Source organism: Podarcis raffonei, chromosome 6, assembly GCF_027172205.1.
Source record: "Podarcis raffonei isolate rPodRaf1 chromosome 6, rPodRaf1.pri, whole genome shotgun sequence".
Taxonomy (NCBI): Eukaryota; Metazoa; Chordata; class Lepidosauria; order Squamata; family Lacertidae; genus Podarcis; species Podarcis raffonei.
Genome location: NC_070607.1, coordinates 11,673,872 through 11,695,726, shown reverse-complemented (window position 1 = coordinate 11,695,726; position 21,855 = coordinate 11,673,872). Strand labels below are relative to the sequence as shown.

At 45.6% G+C, this 21,855-nt stretch overlaps 1 protein-coding gene across 6 annotated transcripts in view; it reads right to left on the bottom strand.

Annotated features, from left to right (window-relative positions):
- Positions 1 to 21,855, bottom strand: part of HMCN1 (hemicentin 1) — a 301,086-nt gene that overhangs the window by 28,479 nt on the left and 250,752 nt on the right. For 5 of the 6 annotated variants that reach the window (XM_053391419.1, XM_053391422.1, XM_053391420.1 and 2 more), the window contains 13 exons: positions 20,276 to 20,397; positions 18,630 to 18,794; positions 16,459 to 16,566; positions 14,590 to 14,727; positions 13,281 to 13,415; positions 11,562 to 11,831; positions 10,304 to 10,494; positions 8,561 to 8,774; positions 6,150 to 6,284; positions 5,539 to 5,729; positions 3,950 to 4,031; positions 2,052 to 2,321; positions 1,084 to 1,254 (listed from right to left, as the gene is read on the bottom strand). In XM_053391419.1, coding sequence (XP_053247394.1) covers positions 1,084 to 1,254; positions 2,052 to 2,321; positions 3,950 to 4,031; positions 5,539 to 5,729; positions 6,150 to 6,284; positions 8,561 to 8,774; positions 10,304 to 10,494; positions 11,562 to 11,831; positions 13,281 to 13,415; positions 14,590 to 14,727; positions 16,459 to 16,566; positions 18,630 to 18,794; positions 20,276 to 20,397 — 2,192 coding nt within the window. Of the gene's footprint in view, positions 1 to 1,083; positions 1,255 to 2,051; positions 2,322 to 3,949; positions 4,032 to 5,538; positions 5,730 to 6,136; positions 6,285 to 8,560; positions 8,775 to 10,303; positions 10,495 to 11,561; positions 11,832 to 13,280; positions 13,416 to 14,589; positions 14,728 to 16,458; positions 16,567 to 18,629; positions 18,795 to 20,275; positions 20,398 to 21,855 lie in introns of those variants that run through there. The other variant, XM_053391425.1, reaches the window with a different exon arrangement.

The window sequence follows — 21,855 nt, the reverse complement described above, 5'->3', positions numbered from 1 at the left end:
TTCAGCTGATGATTAATGATTATCGCCAAGTGCTGCCAAAGACATCACAGCAACAAAAACAATGCAGCCAGCTGTTGTGGGTATTGAATTAAATTGTTGTGAGTAAAGAATTAAATTAAACCAGGGAAGAGACAAGGAGGACATTCAACACTACGTATTTGTTAAACAAAAAATTCCTCAGTTACATCCTCTGTTCTCTTTCCAGCCGAACTCCCCTTGAGCAAGTCTCTATTTTACTGTCTTGGAATAATATACCGTATTTTTCACTCTGTAGGACACACTTTTTCCCCTCCAAAAATTAAGGGGAAATGTGTGTGCGTCCTATGGAGCGAATGCAAGCTCCTTGGCTTCAGCGATAGCAACGCGAAGCCTCCGAAGTGCAGAGGGAGCGCTCCCTCCGCGCTCCGGAGGCTTCGCGTTGCTTTCCCTGAAGCCTGCAGAGCGAGAGGGGTCGTTGTGCACTGACCCCTCTCGCTCTCCAGGCTTCAGGGATAGCTGTCTGAAGCCTGCAGAGCGCAGCAGGACCTCGCGCTGCGCTCCAAAGGCTTCGGGTTCCTTTCGCTGAAGCCGGGAGAGCAAGACTTTCCTGGCTTCAGCAGAGAGGGAGAGGTGCGCAGCGCCCCTTCAGCGAAGCGGGAGGAGAAATGGAAGGGGCTCCGTTTCTCCTGCTGCTTCGCTGCAGGGGCGCTGAGCAGAGAGGGGGAGATTTTTTTTTCTTGTTCTCCCCCTCTAAAACAAGGTGCGTCCTATAGAGCGAAAAATACAGTATTTATTACTGCACAGGTTGCAAAATTTGCTTTGGCTGCAAGTAAGTTGATAGCTAAGTACCAAGACGAGTATCATAAGGGGGAGTGTGAGATGTGGAGTGCTTAACTTATGCAAGAGTGATTTTTGCATTTTTGTATGTTTTGCTGTTGTTGTACAGTTTTAAATCAATTATTTGTATCCTACGCATTGTGACCAATTGTGATGCCTCATAGCTTTTAGCAATAAAGATTCACTCACTTCGAACTAGGGAAGAGGAACCATGTTGGTCCATGACTACTGACTTCCATGAGGCCCTTGGTAGAAATCCAAATTTACCTGGGCACAGTTTGTTCTGACAGCTGCGCATTTCATGATCGGGCTCCATACAGCGTCGTCCGCCATTTGCAGGGAGCGGATTGTTACACAGGCGGATCCTCTTCTGAACACCTTGACCACATGTTACACTGCACGGCTGCCAGTCAAGCCAGTCAGAAAATCCTCCATGCACTGGAATAAAACAATTTCATGTATATCATTATCATTAGAATTTATATATCGCCCTATACCTGAAGGTCTCAGGGCAGTTCACAGAAAAATATCTTAGTCGATTTTCCTCTCACCATCAGACAAGTGTATTTTATTGCTTTCTGAATCTTAAAACCCCCTAAAAATTCAGATGATGATGATGATAGTTGCCTCAGTCATTAGTCTTCATTTGGTAGGCCCTGCCCCACAACTGGAGATGGACTTCACATAAGGAGAATTACAACTGTGAATTATTGCTGTTTCTTTGTATTTTTTTTCTCAAAGGAGGAAGAGAAATAGAAATATATGTTAGGGAAAGAACGAAAGAATGAAAGAAAAAGAAAGAAAGGGAAAAAAAGAGAAAGAAAAAGAAAGAAAGAAAGAGAGAGAGAGAGAGAAAGGAAGAAAGAAAGGAAGAAAGGAAGGAAGGAAGGAAGGAAGGAAGGAAGGAAGGGAGGGTTGATGGCTTGCAAATGCCTAAGACCATTCCTTCTGCAAAGCCAAGTAGGTTCATAATAATAGGCCCAGCATATGAAAATAAGTAAGACCAATGGCCTAAGTAGTGTCCTGATATTGTACCTTCTAGGGCAATGCTTCTCAGTGGTCCCCTAGCAAGTCCCAACATGCATTCAGATAGCATTATTGTACGGAACGAGGGAGATGCAAATAGAAAAGGTGTTCTCTCTCTTAGCTTCTTTGCTAAAGAGCATACAAACTTCTGAATCCCGTAGAGCTCCTCACCGGGGAGAACAAAAAGCTAGCCTAGACGTCGCACCCACCTTGGACAATGAGTGGAACTTTGACCAGGACAGATCCCATGAGGTTCCTAGCTACGCACTCATATTCCGAAGTATCCTTCTTGTGTGCGACTGCAATAAGCAAAGAGCCATTAGTCAAGATGGTCATTCGTTCCTGACTAAGGAGAGGCCGGCCTTGACGAGACCATTCAATGGTCGGAGGAGGTTCTCCTTCTGCTTGGCAGTTCAGCATCACTGTGGTTCCAGCATCAACAATCGTCTCTACTGGCTCAATTGTAATAACAGGTGCACCTAAGATAAAAACAAAATGCTTCCGGTTTGCTATTTCAGCAACAAATCACTGACAAATCAAGGACCTGAAGGAGCGTCTCCATCTCCATCGTCCAGCCCGGACACTGAGGTCCAGCTCCGAGGGCCTTCTGGCGGTTCCCTCACTGTGAGAAGTGAGCTTACAGGGAACCAGGCAGAGGGCCTTCTCGGTAGTGGCACCCGCCCTGTGGAACGCCCTCCCATCAGATGTTGAGGAAATAAACAACTAACTTTTAGAAGACATCTGAAGGAGGCCCTGTATCAGGAAGTTTTTAATGTTTGATTCTTTATCAAGTTTTTAATATTTTGTTGGAAGCCGCCCAGAGTGCTAGGGAAACCCAGCCAGATGGGCGGGGTATAAATAATAAATTATTATTATGATTATTATTATTACTTTCCCTGTTCCCACCTCTCTGCAGTATGTAAGTGGTAACTTGCAGCATCTGTCATCGGTCAAAGAGAGTGGGGTGCCTACGTTGTCTATCCTGACCAGTGGCCAGGCAGCAAGAAAAACATATAGCCACCATACTGACCCTGGTGACTTCACTTTCCACCAGGAATCATGGGGTTTGTAACTCAGCTCCCGTGTTCCTTGGTGGGAAAAGATGCTGCCACTCCCACTATGTTGACAACATACTTTTTTCTTTTTCTTTACAGCTTGGTCATTTGTTAAGGAAAAGAGACCCTGTCAGTGTCCCCTATCTTTGATGGAGGCCTTCCCCCATCTGTTACCTTGGCCTCCCTTGTCAAGGTACCATTTCCCCCACGAATGAGAGAACTGGGGGACCGGGTGAGAACAAAGAACATGTAGATCCAGCTTCATTTGTTAAGCTCACTAGTTTACCATGGCAAGTGACTACTTCTTAGGCTAACCAGTTTCATTGCGAAGAGACTACAGGCCAATCTTACACTCAGTAAAAAGGTAAAGGGACCCCTGACCATTAGGTCCAGTCGTGGCCGACTCTGGGTTTCCGGCGCTCATCTCGCTTTACTGGCTGAGGGAGGCGGCGTCCAGCTTCCGGGTCATGTGGCCAGCATGACTAAGCCGCTTCTGGCGAACCAGAGCAGTGCATGGAAACGCCGTTTACCTTCCCGCTGGAGCAGTACCTATTTATCTACTTGCACTTTGATGTGCTTTCGAGCTGCTAGGTTGGCAGGAGCAGGGACCAAGCAACAGGAGCTCACTCCGTCACGGGGATTCAAACCGCCAACCTTCTGATCGGCAAGTCCTAGGCTCTGTGGTTTAACCCACAGTGCCACCTGCGTCCCTACACTTAGTAGTGTGCAGCAAAAAAGCACTTATTTTTCTTTAATTGCAGCTGAAGGGGAACCCTGATTATTATCAGGTTTGCAGCACGAGGACCAAGGAGAATTATCCCTCTTGCACTGTGCGGCGCCACTGAATCATACCTGCCTCCTTTACCAATGAGACTTAGGGGAAAAAGAAGAATATGCCGTTTGGCCCTATAACACTGTATTGACTAAGGCAAAGATAGAGAGGTCCATGGGTCAAATAAATAAGCCTGGTTTTAACTCATGCAGTAGGTACGTCCAGGTGTAAAATTTAGAACTCTCAACACATATAGTGTGAATATTCTTGTGTGGCTTACTGTGCAATGTCAGGGTTACGCGGTGTTCGACAACGCCAGCATCGTTTGTAGCTACACATGCATATTCCGCAGCATCTTCATTCTGAAAAGAAGTCAGCATGTTGACAGATGAGCAATCCAATAATTTTTATTCAGTGTTGATTTGCAGTTCATTAAACCCAGCAATGGCTTAGAAATTGTATAATATATACAGAAACCAGCAGGGATTCAGTAGGATGGAAGTTAGTGGCGGTGGTAGTGACAGTAAAAGGTAACGGTAAAGGTGCCCTGGAAGGTTAAGTCCAGTCAAAAAAGACTATGGGGTTGCGGCGCACATCTTGCTTTCAGGCTGAGGGTACTGGCGTTTGTCCATAGACAGCTTTCCAGGTCATGTGGCCAGCAGGACTAAAGTGCTTCTGGCGCAATGGAACACTGTGACGGAAACCAGAGCGCACAGAAACAGTTTACTGCCCCGCCGGAGCGGTACCTATTTATCTACTTGCACTGGCGTGCTTTCAAACTGCTAGGTTGGCAGGAACTGGGACAGAGCAATGGGGGCTCATCCTGTTGCACAGATTCGAACCGCTGACCTTCCGATCGGCAAGCTCAAGAGGCTCAGTGGTTTAGACCACAGTGCCTCCTGTGTCCCGGTAGTGGCAGTGCCGTCTCCTGTGTGTAGGGTGGAAGGGGGCTGCACAATTAAGCACAATTAAGCAGAAGCACTGGGAAGTTCGCCAACTGCAGATACTCTGCTGGCATCAAACCTGTGACCAGTAAACTGTGCCACCCTTTGCCTGGCCTTGGCAACATCCTATATCATGGGTAGGCAAACTAAGGCCCAGGGGCCGAATCCGGCCCAAACGCCTTCTCAATCCGGCCCACGGACAGTCCGGGTATCAGCGTGTTTTTACATGAGTAGAATGTGTCCTTTTATTTAAAATGCATCTCTGGGTTGTTTGTGGGGCATAGGAATTCGTTCATTTTTTTTTTTCAAAATATAGTCCGGCCCGTCCTGAGGGAGGCTCTAATGGCAGCAGTATGTTAGGAAGTGCATGTGCATTAAGTGTGTTGACTCAATGTGTCGGGTGTGACATTTGAGTCCCCTGGTGACAGCAGGACTTGTGGACTGACTCAACTGAAAAAGCAATTTGAAAACTTTTATCTGCAATGTTACATCTGTGACATACAGAGTTTTAACTGGTATTTTATCTAGTGTTTCTAAGTCGCCCTGGGAGGGTTTTGCCTTGAAGGATGGCATATAAATTCCTTAAATAAATAAGTGAATTGCACAAGTTGTGTTGTGTGGTGCCATGATATAACAATAGCTCAGGAGGCAGCCTGAGAGGTTAGAATGGAAACGATAAAATTCCCTTTTCAGCAGAGTAGTGCACGGCCACATACACATATAAAAATGCACTGCAACTATATGTAATGCATAAAAGAGATTTGTATCAGTTATTAAGAACAGACCTGCAGTCTGTGTTTAATTCACAGCCTCTTGGGTTGATAATGAAGATGAATCAGATCTCTTTGAAAGAAGGGTGGGACATTAACACGACTGACAAAGCCTGTACAACTAATCAGCAGAAGAGGTCTCAGTAAAGACTTACAACTGTGCCATAGATAGCAAGGGATCCATTGCTGAGTTGTCTGATCCGGTTGCTGATCTGAATGCCAGCTCCTTTTTTGCTCCACTGGATTACTGGAGGTGGATCTCCTCTGACTTCACAGTTGAGGATAGCATTGCCACCCAAGGGCTCAATCCGACTGGAATGATAATCTCCCATGAAGACTGGTGGTTCTGGAAAAATACTTCAAAAGTTAATGATGTATAAAATAAGAGTGGAAATGAGAACCAAAGCCAGTATATTGAGGGAACTCAACATGAATTTAAAGCAGCAAAAATGCAGATGTTAAAACTTCAAAATACAGTGAAAATGGAATGAATCTGAATCTAGTTTTGTGAATATGGAGCCCCTTCAGCTGTTTTTGAGTTCAGTAATTTTGATTGCAGAAAATTCACCTAGCTTAAAATGAATTCTTAATCCAGATTCAGCTCTAAATTAGAAAGAGGTTTCGTCTGCATATTCGTTTGATACGAGTCAGGCACTTTTTATTTTCATAAGTTAGACAGGCCACGTCCATTCATTCCCCTGACCACCCATGATGCTGCTTTTAGATGGAGTGTGAAACGATTCCCAAACTTACCAGCAATACATACCTTTAACGTACACAAATCCAAGAGCCTTGATAGAACCAACTACATTTTCCGCCGTACACACATAGGTTCCCGAGTCCTCTTTGGACACTCTTTCAATGACAAGTTGGCTAAGTCCATTCACACCATCGTATTGTGCTAGCAGAACAAGAGGAGAACAACAAAGAAAAAGAAAACCAACAAAATCTAAATGCTCAACAGAACACACATTTTACATGCATAGCTTGGGGGTGTTCAGTATCCCAATATGCTAGTAGATACAGCTTTATGGGAAAAGACAGCAGGTGGAGATACCGTATTGGCCTGAATATAAGCCTCGCTTCCCCCCACCCCCCAAAAAATCTGACCGTGAAAAGTTAAAGTGCGGCTTATATTCGCAACCTTATGGTATGCAGCCAGGAGCGCGGGGCAAACAGCGCCAGGAGCACAGCAAAGCACATAGTCGTCCCCCCGTCCTCTCCCCCAAGGCTGGGAAGGGAAAGAGTAAGAGTGAGGAAGGGGAAGGGTTGCTGGCAACACAGCATGGCTCCCCCCCCACCAGTCTGCAGCCAGGAGCAGCGAGGAAGGGAATGGCTTATATACGGGTATTTTTTCTCCTCCCCCCCTCCAATTTTAAAGGTGCAGCTTATATTCGGGTGCAGTTTGTATTTGGGCCAATACGGTACTTGTTAACCATGCCTTCTTTCTGCCTGCAATTCTACTGGAATGTTGAGGTTGCTTAGGAGTTTTCAGGTTGCTTTGAAATTACATAACTCCTCTGCAATAAAGAGATACCTAAGCATGCCAATCTTTTGCTGTTGTGCTCATTTCCTCCTAGTGGGTTTCCCGGGGCACCTAGTTGGGTCTGGTGCAGCGGGGCTGGATTCACCCTACATTCCTTACATAGAATTGGAGTTGGAAGGGATCTTGTGGTCCAACCCCCAGCAATGCAGCAATCTCAACTAAAGCATCCATGACAGACCACCATCCAATCTCTGTTTAAAAACCTCCAAGGAAGAAGCACCCACCAGCTCCCGAGGGAGCTCATTCCACTGTCAGAAAGTTCTTCCTGGTGTTTACTCATAATCTTCTTCCTTGCAGCTTGAAGCCACTGGTTCGGGCCCTACCCTCCAAAGCAGCTTGCTCCATCTTCTATGTGGCAGCCTTTTAAAAATTTGATGATGGCTATCATATCTCCTCTCAGTCTCCTTTTTCGCAGGCTAAACAAACCCAGCTCCCTCAACCGTTCCTTACAATATAACTTCTACACACTGAGCCACACTTTACTCTTTCCAATTGCCATGTTGTCTCGATTCCATTCTGTCTTATAAAGTGTTTTTTGTAATTCGAAAAGATACCTACTTTTTTTTTTTACCTACACAAGCTGATATGAAAAGAAACCATCACCTAACTCATTTCGTGTTAGGAGAGCAACACACTGTATCAGATATCTCATGTGCACATGCTTATTCCATGTCAGGAATTCAATTTTTGTGAAAGTTCAAAAAGCGACGACAAACCTAGACAGCATCTTAAAAAGCAGAGACATCACCTTGCCGACAAAGGTCCGTATAGTTAAAGCTATGGTTTTCCCAGTAGTGATGTATGGAAGTGAGGGCTGGACCATAAAGAAGGTTGATCACCAAAGAATTGATGCTTTTGAATTATGGTGCTGGAGGAGACTCTTGAGAGCCCCATGGACTGCAAGAAGATCAAACCTCTCCATTCTGAAGGAAATCAGCCCTGAGTGCTCACTGGAAGGACAGATCCTGAAGCTGAGGCTCCAATACTTTGGCCACCTCATGAGAAGACTCCGTGGAAAAGACCCTGATGCTGGGAAAGATGGAGGGCCCAAGGAGAAGGGGACGACAGAGGATGAGATGGTTGGACAGTGTTCTCGAAGCTACTATAATGAGTTTTGCCAAACTGCGGGAGGCAGTGGAAGACAGAAGTACCTGACGTGCTCTGGTCCATGGGGTCACGAAGAGTCGGACACGACTAAAGGTAAAGGTAAAGGTACCCCTGCCCGTACGGGCCAGTCTTGACAGACTCTGGGGTTGTGCGCCCATCTCACTCAAGAGGCCGGGGGCCAGCGCTGTCCGGAGACACTTCCGGGTCACGTGGCCAGCGTGACATCACTGCTCTGGCGAACCAGAGCCGCACACGGAAACGCCGTTTACCTTCCCGCTAGTAAGCGGTCCCTATTTATCTACTTGCACCCAGGGGTGCTTTCGAACTGCTAGGTTGGCAGGCGCTGGGACCAAACGACGGGAGCGCACCCCGCCACGGGGATTCGAACCGCCGACCTTTTGATCGGCAAGCCCTAGGCACTGAGGCTTTTACCCACAGCGCCACCCGCGTCCCGCCACGGACACGACTAAAGAACAACAAAACCTGTGTTTTCTAGGTACAATCCAGTCCTTTGATGTACTAACCTGGGATGATATTATTGTTAAAAGTCCATGCGATTTGTGGCACAGGAACTCCATCTGCTTTGCAAGTTAGCTGAAGTCGTTCTCCTTTATTTAAAGCTAAATCTCCAGGGAGCTCAGTAAAGGTTGGCAGCACATGGACGGTTAAGTTGACGGTGTGGGTATCTTCACCAGCAACATTACTGGCAATGCAGGTGTAGCTGCCAGAATCTTCAGGCTGTAGGAACGAAATAAAAACATTTAACGGGGGGGGGGGCAGGGATATCCTGTAATAAAGATAATGGTCATTTGGACATAGGAGGCATCTCAGAGAGAAAGCATTTGACGGAAGATTGTACAGTGGTACCTCGGGTTACATATGCTTCAGGTAACATACACTTCAGGTTACAGACTCCGCTAACCCAGAAATATTACCTCGGGTTAAGAACTTTGCTTCAGGATGAGAACAGAAATTGTGCGGCGGCAGCGGGAGGCCCCATTAGCTAAAGTGGTGATTCAGGTTAAGAACAGTTTCATGTTAAGAACAGACCTCTAGAACGAATTAAGTTCTTAACCCGAGGTACCACTGTATAGGGATTTGAATCACTCCTTCATTGGGTCTCTGCTTTCAAATGCTGCATTGATTGATTGATTGATTGATTGATTGCATTTATTCATTGCTTTCTACAAAAATGTTGCAAAGCATCTTGCAATCCCCCAGAGCAGATTTAGAGGAGCACACCAGGTGGGAGTGGGGATGTGGAAAAGTCCTGCTGTGTGAGTGGACCTCATTCTTCCACTAGTGCAACAACTGAATTGAATCCTGCTACAGTGGTACATCGGGTTAAGAGCGTAATTCGTTCTGGAGGTCTGATCTTAACCTGAAACTGTTCTTAACCTGAAGCACCACTATAACTAATGGGGCCTCCCGCTGTCGCCGCGCCGCCAGAGCACGATTTCTGTTCTCATCCTGAAGCAAAGTTCTTAACCTGAGGTACTATTTCTGGGTTAACAGAGTCTGTAACCTGAAGCGGATGTAACCTGAGGTACCACTGTATTTCTTTCTTTTTTGACATAATGCATTGCCAGGTTCCGAGTGATGCTGTTTAAACAGGGGATAAGGTCCCATGGCAAAGCATAACCATGTACAGTGCTACCTCGGGTTAAGTACTTAATTCGTTCCAGAGGTCCGTTCTTAACCTGAAACTGTTCTTAACCTGAAGCACCACTTAACCTGAAGCTAATGGGGCCTCCTGCTGCCGCTGTGCCGCCGCTGCACAATTTCTGTTCTCATCCTGAAGCAAAGTTCTTAACCCGAGGTACTATTTCTGGGTTAGCGGAGTCTGTAACCTGAAGCCTCTGTAACCTGAGGTACCACTGTATCCTCCTAGTAGTAGAGCTGTCAGCTAACAACCCAGCCTCCTTTCTTCTTCTGTCCCATAGCCGTAAGGGTGTGACTTGTGCGGTCTTCCTCCTTTCCAGAGCCATTATTAACACACACACACACACACACACACACACACACACCTGCAATGGAGCGTATGTAACCTGAAGTGTATGTAACCCGAGGTACTACTGTATCTATAATGAACACAGTATTAGCCTTATATCACAATGCTACCATTGGGTCCATACTCATGGACTACCTACAGCTAAACATAGCAGGGTATCTTTGGCTCAAGAAACCTACAAATCACACACTTTCAGGTTGGGCAAGTTGCATGTCTATCAGCCTGTGGCTACCTTGACCTTCAGTCAAATGCTTACCACAGCATTATCCACAATGAGATCTCCATATGACAGAGCAGTGTATTTTCCCACCACGCTCATTAAAAGTTGGCCCTCTTTCTTCCAATTCATGGATGGCGTTGGCATTCCATCAGCAACACACGGCAGAACCACTTGTGCATTTTCTGCAACTGTGTAATGGGCTTCTGTACTGCGTATCTTAGGTGGAACTGTAGGGAGATTTTTTAAGAAAAGAAAGAAAACAATTAATTACACATGTCCTTAGGAATCTACAGAGTTGGGTGGGAAAAACTCTGGAAAAGTGATCTGAAGTTCACAGCATGTTATTCTTTGAAGGAGCACTATTTGAAACTGATTTGTGTTGTACTTTTGTATTGTTTTATTGTTGTTAGCCGCCCTGAGCCTTGCTTCGGCTGGGGAGGGCGGGATATAAATAAAATTTATTATTATTATTATTATTATTATTATTATTATTATTATTATTATTATTATTTACAGATGGTATTTAACTCGGAGTAGGCTTGCTAAGATGTAGTATAAGACTGAATCAGATAAGTGCTGAAGATGCAAAGAGGTGGAGGGTATGTTCTTTCCTATGTGGTGGACTTGCAAAAGGGTAAAAGAGTATCGGGAAATGATCCATAATGAATTGGGGGGAAATGTTTAAAAGTACTTTTGCTCCCAAACCAGAGTCCTTTCTGCTGGGGATAATTCACACTGAAATTCCCAGGTGTCAAAAAGGACTGGGGGAAATTTGTTGAATATCTGAAAAGAATATGTGATGTACAAACAACGCTGGCGGGGTTTCAAGAGGCACTGTAAAAACGGAGATATATTGTTAAAAAAATAGAGAGGCGGGAGGGAAGACGATTGGCAATATAATTAGAAAAATGCGAAATTGAGAGTAAAAATGGATGATTATCAAAGAAGTCGAAGGAAGTCAAAAATGAATCAAATGTGTGAAATTTTGGAAAGTGTTTAATTGATTTGGAAAATTAATAAAAAATTATATATATATATATATATATATATATATATATATATATATATATATGGTTATTTACGTATGCCACTACTGTGACCCATCTTTTGTTAGCTCAAAAATGGAAAACAAGCGAAGTCCCAACCAAAGAAGAATGGCAACTTAAGCTGTATGAGGATATGGGGAACAGCTAATTAAAACTGTGAAGAACAACCAAACCTGGTTCCATCCATCATACTTGCTTCCACCATGATTAATAGCCAATGCATGTTCCCCATTTCCAGCTATGCTTACCAAGCACTGTGAGCTCCATGCTTGAGCTGCTTGCTCCAGCCACGTTGGTAGCCGTGCATGTGTAACGGCCGGTGTCGCTCGGATGAGCAAAGGCAATCTGCAAAGACCCCATGCTGAGGATTCTCTGCCTCATGGACTCTGTGACCTGTTGTCCATCTTTATGCCACACGATCTCAGGAGCCGGATAGCCATCTGCTTCACACAACAGTGTGGCAGGCCTATCCAAAACCACCACGTATTCTTCCGGGTGAGATCTGATAGCTGGAGGAACTGGTAGACAATGAATCCATTGTTTTAATCGGCAGTGCTAGGAGGCGGTGGAACAACATTCCCTATACTACTTCACAAACTGTTGCTTCTCCAAGCTGACTCCATCTTCCAACCCTATTCATCACTGTGCATCAGGCACCTGACTTTTCATTTCATCTCTTTTTCTCAAGGGCAGAGGACAAAAGCAGGCATTGTCTGCAGAACTATACAGTCATACCTCAGGTTACAGATGCTTCAGGTTGCGTTTTTTCGAGTTATGGACATGCCCAAACCCGGAAGTACCAGAGTGGGTTACTTCCAGGTTTTGGCGGTCGCGCATGCGCAGAAGCACTAAATGGCACTTTGTGCATGTGCAGAAGCGCCAAATCGCAACCCATGCACAGAAGCGCTAAATCACATTTTGTGCATGCATGGAAGCGCCGAATCACAACCTGCAACCTGCGCCTGCAGACATGGTGCTGTGGGTTGTGAATGTGCCTCCCACACAGATCACATTCGCAACCTGAGCATCCACTGTACTCCTGTTTGTTCTCTTTTTTCCCCTTGTTGAGGCTCTAATGATGTACTTCTTAGGGAAGGTTAAGAAGATAAAGGTCACTTCACAAGTTTCATGCAGCTCCTGGCAAGAAGGAGGGAAATGAGAGAGGAGGTAGCAGAAAGAGAAAAGCAGGTGGCCTCCCCTATCCATGCCTCCCTTTTGGACTCCTGACCCTGACAAATTACATAACAAGAGCCCTGCGGGATCGAGCCAAAAATCTAGTCCCGCACTCTTCTCTCATTGTGGTGAACCAGATGCTGATGGCTAGCTCACAACCACAGCCTGAGTGCAATATCACTCTCCCCTCCAACGGTGGAGGTGGAATACAGCCATTGCTTCAGTCCTGGATAACTGAAGGAGCGTCTCCTCCCCCATCGTTCAGCCTGGACACTGAGGTCCAGCTCCGAGGGCCTTCTGGTGGTTCCCTTGCTGCGAGAAGCCAAGTTACAGGGAAACAGGCAGAGGGCCTTCTTGGTAGTGGCACCCGCCCTGTGGAATGCCCTCACATCAGATGTCAAGGAAATAAGCAGCTATCCTATTTTTAAAAGACATCTGAAGGCAGCCCTGTTCAGGGAAGTTTTTAATATTTAATGGTGTATTGTTTTTAACACTTGATTGGGAGCTGCCCAGAGTGGCTGGGGAAACTCAGATGGGTGGGGTATAATTAATTAATAATCAGGGCTGATAGCCTTATCCCTCCACGAATTTGCCTAAAGGCATCCAAGTCAGTGGCCATTACAACCACTCGTGGGAGCAAATTCCATGCTTAACTAGGCCGTGTGTGACCCCAGAGGGAACGCAGCCCTCAACAGAAAGAAAAAGCTGCTCTCCCCTAGTCTAGAGGTACATCAGATACATTCCAAGATAACACCAGATATTATTAACAAGCTGCAGCTCACTGCAAAACTTACCTTGGATTTTCAGTTTGATCTTCCCAAGGGCAGTACCTGCTGGATTCTGAGCCACACAAATATAAGTTCCAGCGTCTTCAACAGCAGCTTTTGCAATCTGCAAACTGCCACTGGGGAGAATGGTATAACTATCCCCTGGAACACACGCACATTATGTATTAAAGAAAACCACAGTAGTAGAGAAATATTAGGACTGCTATAGATTCTACAAAAATAGTTTGCTGGAAAAATAGGTTTACTAGAAAGGTTGTGAACTCTCCTTTCGTTCAGTTTATTTTTTTTAAGAGGTGCAACAGGTCTCCATATAAGCATATGTACATTTGGTAACTGGTGGGCAAATGTGTGGATTGATTCAACTGAAAATAATTGTGTCCAAAAATCTGCACTGGCTTCTGACTGGTTACTGGGCCAAGTTCAAGGCATTACTGTTGGTATATAAAGCCTGTAATGGCTTGGGACCAGTTTACTTAAGAAATCACCTTGCCTCATAATGTGACTATTCAATCACTTTGATCTGTGAAACTGGCACTGCATTTGTGAGGAATTGTTCCGTTGGAGTGACAGCAACTCCTTGGCGTAAACACACTGGGAAGGTACACTCACTATATTCTTTTACTTGCCTGCAGAAAACCTCTCTGTTTCAGCAAACTATTCAGACACATGATTTAGTTACCTTTTTAAAAAAAAAAGTTTTATTGATTTTGTTTTTGTTTTTGGTGAGGTGATGACGACTATATGTATATCTGATTTTAATCGTTTTATAGATTTCTGCCACATTTAATCTATAATTTTATCCACACTCTGCTTGGAAACTACTCGCTCAAAATTTTGTAAGTTTTGCAAATGATAAAGATGAAAGATTTCACATGAATGCACTGCTTGATACTGCAATCTCACAGTGATGACCACACATGTGTGAATGAACTCTAGGAGTTGTTTTAAAGTACCGTATTTTTTGCTCTATAAGACCCATTTTTTCCCTCTTAAAAAGTAAGGGGAAATGTGTGTGCATCTTATGGAGCGAATGCAGGCTGCGCAGCTATCCCAGAAGCCAGAACAGCAAGAGGGATCGCTGCTTTTGCTGCGAAGCGGTCCCTCTTGCTGTTCTGGCTTCTGAGATTCAGAATATTTTTTTTCTTGTTTTCCTCCTCCAAAAACTAGGTGCGTCTTATGGTCTGGTGCGTCTTATAGAGCGCAAAATACGGTATATCCTTTCTTAGGATACAGAACTGCAGCACTAATTCCCTTTCAACTGTATGTAGCTAAATGCTTTTAGGAGAACGGGAAATTATAAAGCAAAACAAGATACCTGTGGTGTTAACACTGACCCCTTCCTTCTGCCATGTTATTTTAGGACGTGGTGAGCCTACTGCTTCACATGGTAGGAGAATTGGGCTGTTGAGAATGACATCAAGCGTTCCAGGTTGGACTTTTATAGCTGGTGGTTCTAAGATTCAGAGAAGCACAGAAAAGGTCTGATTATTGGTCCACCCAGCTGTTTACAATAATTATTACATACCCCTACCAGGTTGCCTACCCAAAGAAAAATATCCCCATTTCACAAACTATATTATGAATAAACACAAATATTGGAAGCCATGTTATAATACATAGATGTATTAATTAATGTTGGATCAATCATTGCCAATACAGTGGTACCTCGGGTTACAAACACCTCGGGTTACAAACACTTTGGGTTACAGACTCCGCTAACCCGGAAGTAGTACTTCGGGTTGAGAACTTTACCTCAGGATGAGAACGGAAATCGCACGGCGGCAGCAGCGGGAGGCCCCATTAGCTATACTGGTACCTCAGGTTAAGAACAGTTTCAGGTTAAGAACGGACCTCCAGAACGAATGAAGTTCTTAACCAGAGGTACCACTGTATAGAAAATCTTTGATTGCTGTCTCTGTCTCCAAGCCCAGTCCAGCCCAGAATGACTCATTTCAAAACAAGCCCATTTTAAAGGATTCTGAGTGGAGTCCAACATCACACTAAGGCAATTGTTCTGTCAGCGAAAGCATTTTTACTTGCCAGATGGAATAATCCCCTCTGTCCGTCCCCCCATGCTGTTCTGAGGTTCCCCAGACCCCCCAGATGGATTTGCCGGGATGGTGGAGGGAAGGAGAGGAGAGAGTCTAAGTTGTGTTAGCAAGAGTCCTTGCATTGGCTTCTGCTAACGCATCTGGTTAGTCAAATCGGGCTCATAAATCTCCGCAGATGTAATGCCTGATGTGATGTTGATGTGCTTTGGGGGAACTGGGCAGGAGCTAAGATCCTGTCAGATGTCAAGGAGATAAATAGCTACACAACTTTTAGAAGACATCTGAAGGCAGTACTGTACAGTATAGGGAAGTTTTTAATGTTTGATATTATACTATGCTTTTATATGTGTTGGAAGCCGCCCAGAGTGGCTGGGGCAACCCAGTCAGATGGGCAGGGTACAAAAAAATAAATTATTATTATTATTATTATTATTATGAGACACCTCCAATTCACTTGTGGGGCCAGATACGCTGCCCATTAGGCAAGATGAGAGGGGGCTGCAACTGACTGATACTGGTGGTGGTAGCTACAGTAGCAGCAGCCCCTGAAGGGGAGCCCTAAGACCAGGCCTTTGGTCAGTGCTGCCAAAAGAGGAGGTCCCAGAAGTGGAAACATGACTGTTTAAAACAGGACCCACCCCCCAAAATAAACTAGTTCGCTAGGAAAACAGTCAAAGTCGGCCTCCAGGGTGTCAGGGCCAATTTGTAGCCCAAATTTTTAGGTCTTTACGTGTATATACGCTCATCTTAGATTTTAATCTTTAAGCTGCTGTTGTACACTGCTTTACACGTATATTTTATTCTTGTGAAAGCTGTCCCAGTTGTGCTTTTTGAGCTGGTCTCTGACTGTAATAAATTGTGAATTAACAGGAACCAAGTTGCTGCTCACTTCCCCAAATTTACAAAATGGCACCGTGGCGCTGAGACTGGGGAAAGTGCTTGCTGAGCAGGGAAAGCGAGCAGGCAAGTGGCTGGGGGTACGATGGGCAGTGGCCGTGTTGAACCAGGGCCTGGCGGAAAACGCGGGCAGCTTTTGCTTGTTTGCCTCAAACAGTGGCATGCTTTAATCCAGCCCTAGCTGGGGTGATAGTTCACTTTCAGATAGGCAAGAAATATACAAGTTCCCACCTCACCCTGTACATGAAGAGTCACATGTCTGTGGGCAGAGCCAGCAGCATTCCGCGCAGTGCAAGTGTACTTCCCTGCATGGTCCAGTTGCGCAGCAGCAATTTCAATAGTACCTGCAGGAATAGGGGGGAAAGTTTAAAGATGCATGCTGCAGCAGGAATACCGTACTTTTCCGTCTATAAGACGCCCCCTTGTATATGACCTTTCCCCCCATTTTGGGGGACTGAATTTTAAGAAAATGAGGGGAGATGGCCCAAAGTTGTTGAGCCTCTCCCCCCACGCAGCTGCGGTCAGGAAACGCTCCCTAGATCGTTTCCCATGTGCAGCGGCATCAGGTGAATTTGCGCTCCCTCCAGCTATCCGGTTTGCAGGAGTGCAACCTCCCTGATGCCTTCCGCGCATGGGAAACGATCCAGGGGGTGCTTCCCTTGTGCGGCGGCATCGGGTGAATTCGCACTCCCATCAAAGAGCTGGCTGGCTGGCGGCGCATAGCTTCTCCCCCTCCCCAGCTGTGGGCAAGAAGCACCCCCCCAGATCGTTCCCCACTCGCTGCAGCATCAGGGAAAGCCACACTCCCACCAACAGAATGGCTGGCAGCATACCGCTTCTCCCCCCCTGCCATTCCACTATCCATGTATTAAAGTAAAGGTAAAGGGACCCCTGATCATTAGGTCTAGTCGTGACCGACTCTGGGGTTGCGGCACTCATCTTGCTTTATTGGCCGAGGGAGCCGGCGTACAGCTTCCGGGTCATGTGGCCAGCATGACTAAGCTGCTTCTGGCGAACCAGAGCAGCGCACGGAGACGCCATTTAACTTCCCGCCGGAGCGGTACCTATTTATCTACTTGCACCTTTGACGTGCTTTCGAACTGCTAGGTTGGCAGGAGCAGGGACCGAGCAACAGGAGCTCGCTCTGTCACGGGGATTCGAACCACCGACCTTATGATCGGCAAGTCCTAGGCTCTGTGATTTAACCCACAGCGCCACCCGCATTCCTATCCATGTATTGGACGTCCCCAATTTTTTTGACGTGATTTTTGAGTCAAAAAACCTCGTCCAATACACGTAAAAATACAGTAGCTCAACAGTGATTAAGGGGGCCCTTGCAGTTCTCAGACAGTTCAAGTTCAGTTCCCAGGCACTTTGAGAAAGTTGGCACACCAGCTAGTGGACACTGGTCATTGGGAGTGGAGCAAAAGCATTTTCATGGGTGCCTTCCTTAACGTTGGCTCCTTTAACGAAAAGGCTCAGTGTAATAGAAAGGGGTTCCTCTATCCTCTTTCCTTTTGGGACACAGCTACATTCCAAGACTAAGACAGCAAAGTTCACTAGAGCACTGATGGAAAGGAAGCAACAAAAATATATAGATATGGAGTTTAAAGTGCAGTGTGCAGCTCTTAGGCATGTGAATATTTCGGTTTATGTCTGGAGTCCTTGGCTAGAATGTCGTGTTACTAATAAACTTGCATATCTAAAGGGCCTGGCTGTCACTTCTCATTTGGATAGCCGGGGGCAGAGGTGCTTTACCCTGAACCCCACTTCCCCCTGCAAATTCACCTCACCACCCCTCCTTTTTTTCTCATGGCAGGATTCCACAATTGGGTTCCCATCGCACACAAAAATGGTTCTGGAAGCTGGATGGAAGAAAAATCAGCTGTGGGAGGAAGACCAGCAGAGACACAGTGGCTGGGCCTGGGAAAGATTAAGCACCCCGTTCCCTCCTGTCAGTTATTTTTTCTTATGCAAATCACACCCTCTTTATGCCTTTTTCCACTGGAGAAATGGCAGCCCAGTATTTGGAAACGGAAATTACGCGACACAAAAATGTGCAGTCTCAGCCAAAGGCTCTGGCCCAAACAGAAATGATGGCATCCTTTAAGAAATTGAAAATGAAAGCAAGCAGTATTCATTGAAGCAGATCCACTACTGTAAGGAATTTGGGCTGCACAACAGAACTTCCCGTCCCTCTCTTCTCACTGCACCCCTTCCCCATGCCCCATATCCTTTGGAGCAGATCTGGGGAGGGCACAAGAAGGGGAAAGGGAAAGGAAACTCCCATTACACAAGCAGAAATCCTTGCACTAGCCGATCGACTTGTTTAATACCACCCGTTGTCATGAACACGCCTAAATACATGAATATAAAATTCCTGGAGGGGTTCAGAATCGTTGTAAACCTGAAGACAGAATTCTGTAGCCATCTCCTTGAGGAAGAAGCCTTATTCCGTTCTTGGTCCAGTGGATTGTGGGCGAAGGAACACCCGAAGCACTGCAGGGAATCATGACTGGAGATGACTTGGTTACCAATAGATCCGCAGCTTCGTCTGCCAAGGATGGAGGCACTAAAGTAAGGAAAATAAAGGAAGATAAAACTACTGATCATTCACATTATTGTGATGTTACCTTGGATGAACTGCAGTAAATGACTAGCAGATTAAGAACAAATTGAGGGACATAAAATGTACAATACAATACAAAGCATGTCATACAAGAGTCTGTTTCATAGCTATAAACAACAGGCTCTCAAGCTAGATTAGAACCCTAGTGGAGGGAGCAGGGAGTCTTTAACCCTTTGTTTAGACCAGGGGTCGGCAACCTAAGGCCCATGGGCCACAAGCAGCCCACGGGGGTCATTTTACCGGCCCCGAAGCCGCCCCTGAACCGGGCTGCCCACTCAGCGAGTCCCCATGCACTGTGCTAAACCGGTGCAGCGCGGGGACTTGCTTTCGCAGTGCTGGAAATCTCATTGGCGCAGACACAAGCGCTGGAAATAGTGGGCGCGTGCACTCACGCGCACCCGCAATCCAACCCACGGAGGGGGCTCCGTGGCAGTGAACCAGCCCAGGCAAGGTAAGCCTTGCCGACCCCTGGCTTAGACAATAAGTCCAAGTCAGATCTGGGGTTCCTCACCTTCAACTTGTATTGCTAAAAAACTAGCGAATTCATTTCAGTGGGACACATGTTGGCAATGGAAACTGTAGGCATGGCCCAGAGGCCATTGCTTAAAGAACTCCTACCTCACCCCAAACTAATGTCCCAATTTGAATTGGGAGTGCTACACTATTTGCAAAACACATGCACACCACGCTGTACCGAAGGGGCTGAGATTCATGACACACTTGTCATTTGACCCTGTGGCGATCACACAGGGTCCCCGGATGTTTCACTGTCTATTGATCCCTGTGCCACCACTTTATTCTGCCACCACCCAGGCTCTACCTGGTACAATACTGAGTCCAGTCAGGGTTAAATTACATCATAAACTTCTGTTTATTTATTGCAGTTTAACAAGCGTGTGGTTTCATAAACTGTATGGGTCATTTACAATCATGGGGTGCCTATCCAGACCTATAACTTCCGCTACCTGCTCTCACTCACTAAACCACCTCTCAGATATTTACTTGTTTTCCTAGGTCCTAACTGTTCCTGACTCAACTTATTTCGCTACACTAACTCAGCCTACCCACAGACTCTATCCCAATGCACTCCCACGCCAACCAACCACCCAACTCCCAACAAACTCCCCCCTTCCCCCTCCCAGAGCTGGTTTTATAGTCCGTCTGACTCCACCCCCCTGGGTTCTGATTGGGTAACCTGTTTAACTATTTCACCTCCAGCACTCTCATATGTTAACGTCACAGACCTTTATTTTGTGCAGAAAGGAGGAAAGGTTTTGTAACTGAATGGATCAGAAGGACCCAGAGCTGAAAGCTGAAAGCTCCCTTCCCAGCCCTTCTTCAACACGCAGTCTCTCCGCACAGCAATGGCCTCAGAGTTTCAAGAGCTCCCATGAAGATGTTTTGACAGTGCCGCAATACTGTACCTTGTACGATGAGAGCAATCGCTCTTTGATCCTCGCCTGCTTCATTTGATACCATACATTCATAGAGCGCAGTGTCATCTACGATGGGAGAAATTATTACCAGTGACCCCGAAGACAGAAGCCTGCAGAAAGAGCAAGGGGTTAAACTCATTGCTGTGTTTGAGTAGAAATGCCACAGTCCCTAAAGTTACTGAAATAAATACTACCCCAATGCTGACATTCAATAGTGAAAGCGAACTGTAGAGACACTAAGCTGCAAAGCGTTTCATGCACCACCTCCAAGACATTTTCGACTGCCATGTTCCTCAAACGGGGGTCTGCAGCTGTTCTTGAACTACAACTCCCATCATCCTTAGGTAGCAGGACCAGTGGTCACTGATGATGGGAGTTGTAGTGTCACAACAGCTGGGGACCCAAGTTTGGGAAACCCTGGCCTAGGGGGCAGGCGTTACCAAATCCCACAGTAATTCAGATTCTGTTGAAAGATTTAGAGACGTGGTTCCCAAGGATTCATTTCAGATTGAGCTCCAGAATATTCACAGTCTTATGTCCAATTGATCTGGATTTGGGCCTTGCCAACTTCATGCCAATAACTTGGCCCTAGAACAGGAGCGAGGAACCTTTTTTGGCCCCATGGGCCAGCTCCTTATCAAGATCAGCCTAAAATCATATAATTGTAGAGTTGGAAGGGAACCGCAAGGGTCATCTAGTCCAACCCCCTGCAATGGCCAAGATACATCTGCAGGCTGGGGTTTGCCCATCCCTTCTGTAGGAAGTCATGATATAGGGAAGTGGGAATCGGGCCCAATTTGTGGGATGAAGATTGATCATGATCAATGCAAAAGAATGATGACATCAGTGGCCTCTGGGAATCCTTTGATCTGCTCAGGTCCTTGGATTAGCTGAACAAAATCACACAACACGATCGCCAATAACAATGGCACTAAACACTATGTTAGACTAATACAAGCAACCAGAAATTGCAACCAAAGTCTCTAAATCTTCTTCACCAGTCGCGGTAGAATAATTCAAAACAATTCAAAAGTTCAATATATACATAATCTGTCACCAAATGTGACCGGAACAAAGTTTCTGGATAACCAATCTATTTCGTTCAATGCTTCATCAGCCAATCTTGATCAATCAGTGTTCATGTGATCAGTGACTACAGTATCACATCAGAACTCATCCAGAGGATATTTTCTACAGCGTTTATATCTACTTACATGTAAGACTGGCAGGTTAAGAAATTGAACTGCATCCTTCTCAGATTAATTCTTACAAGTCTGGCTGATGAAGAATTGATCAAGATTGGCTGATGAAGCATTGAATGAAATAGATTGGTTATCCAGAAACTGTTCCGGTGACATTTGGTGACAGATTATGTATATATTGAACTTTTGAATTATTCTACCGCGACTGGTGAAAAAGATTTAGAGACTTTGGTTGCAATTTCTGATCATTTGTATTAGTCTAATATAGTGTTTAGTGTCATTGTTATTGGGTATCGTGTTGTGTTATTTTGTTCAGCTTGTCTATATTGCAACACAGGGGTTTGTTTACAGGTCCTTGGACTGGCT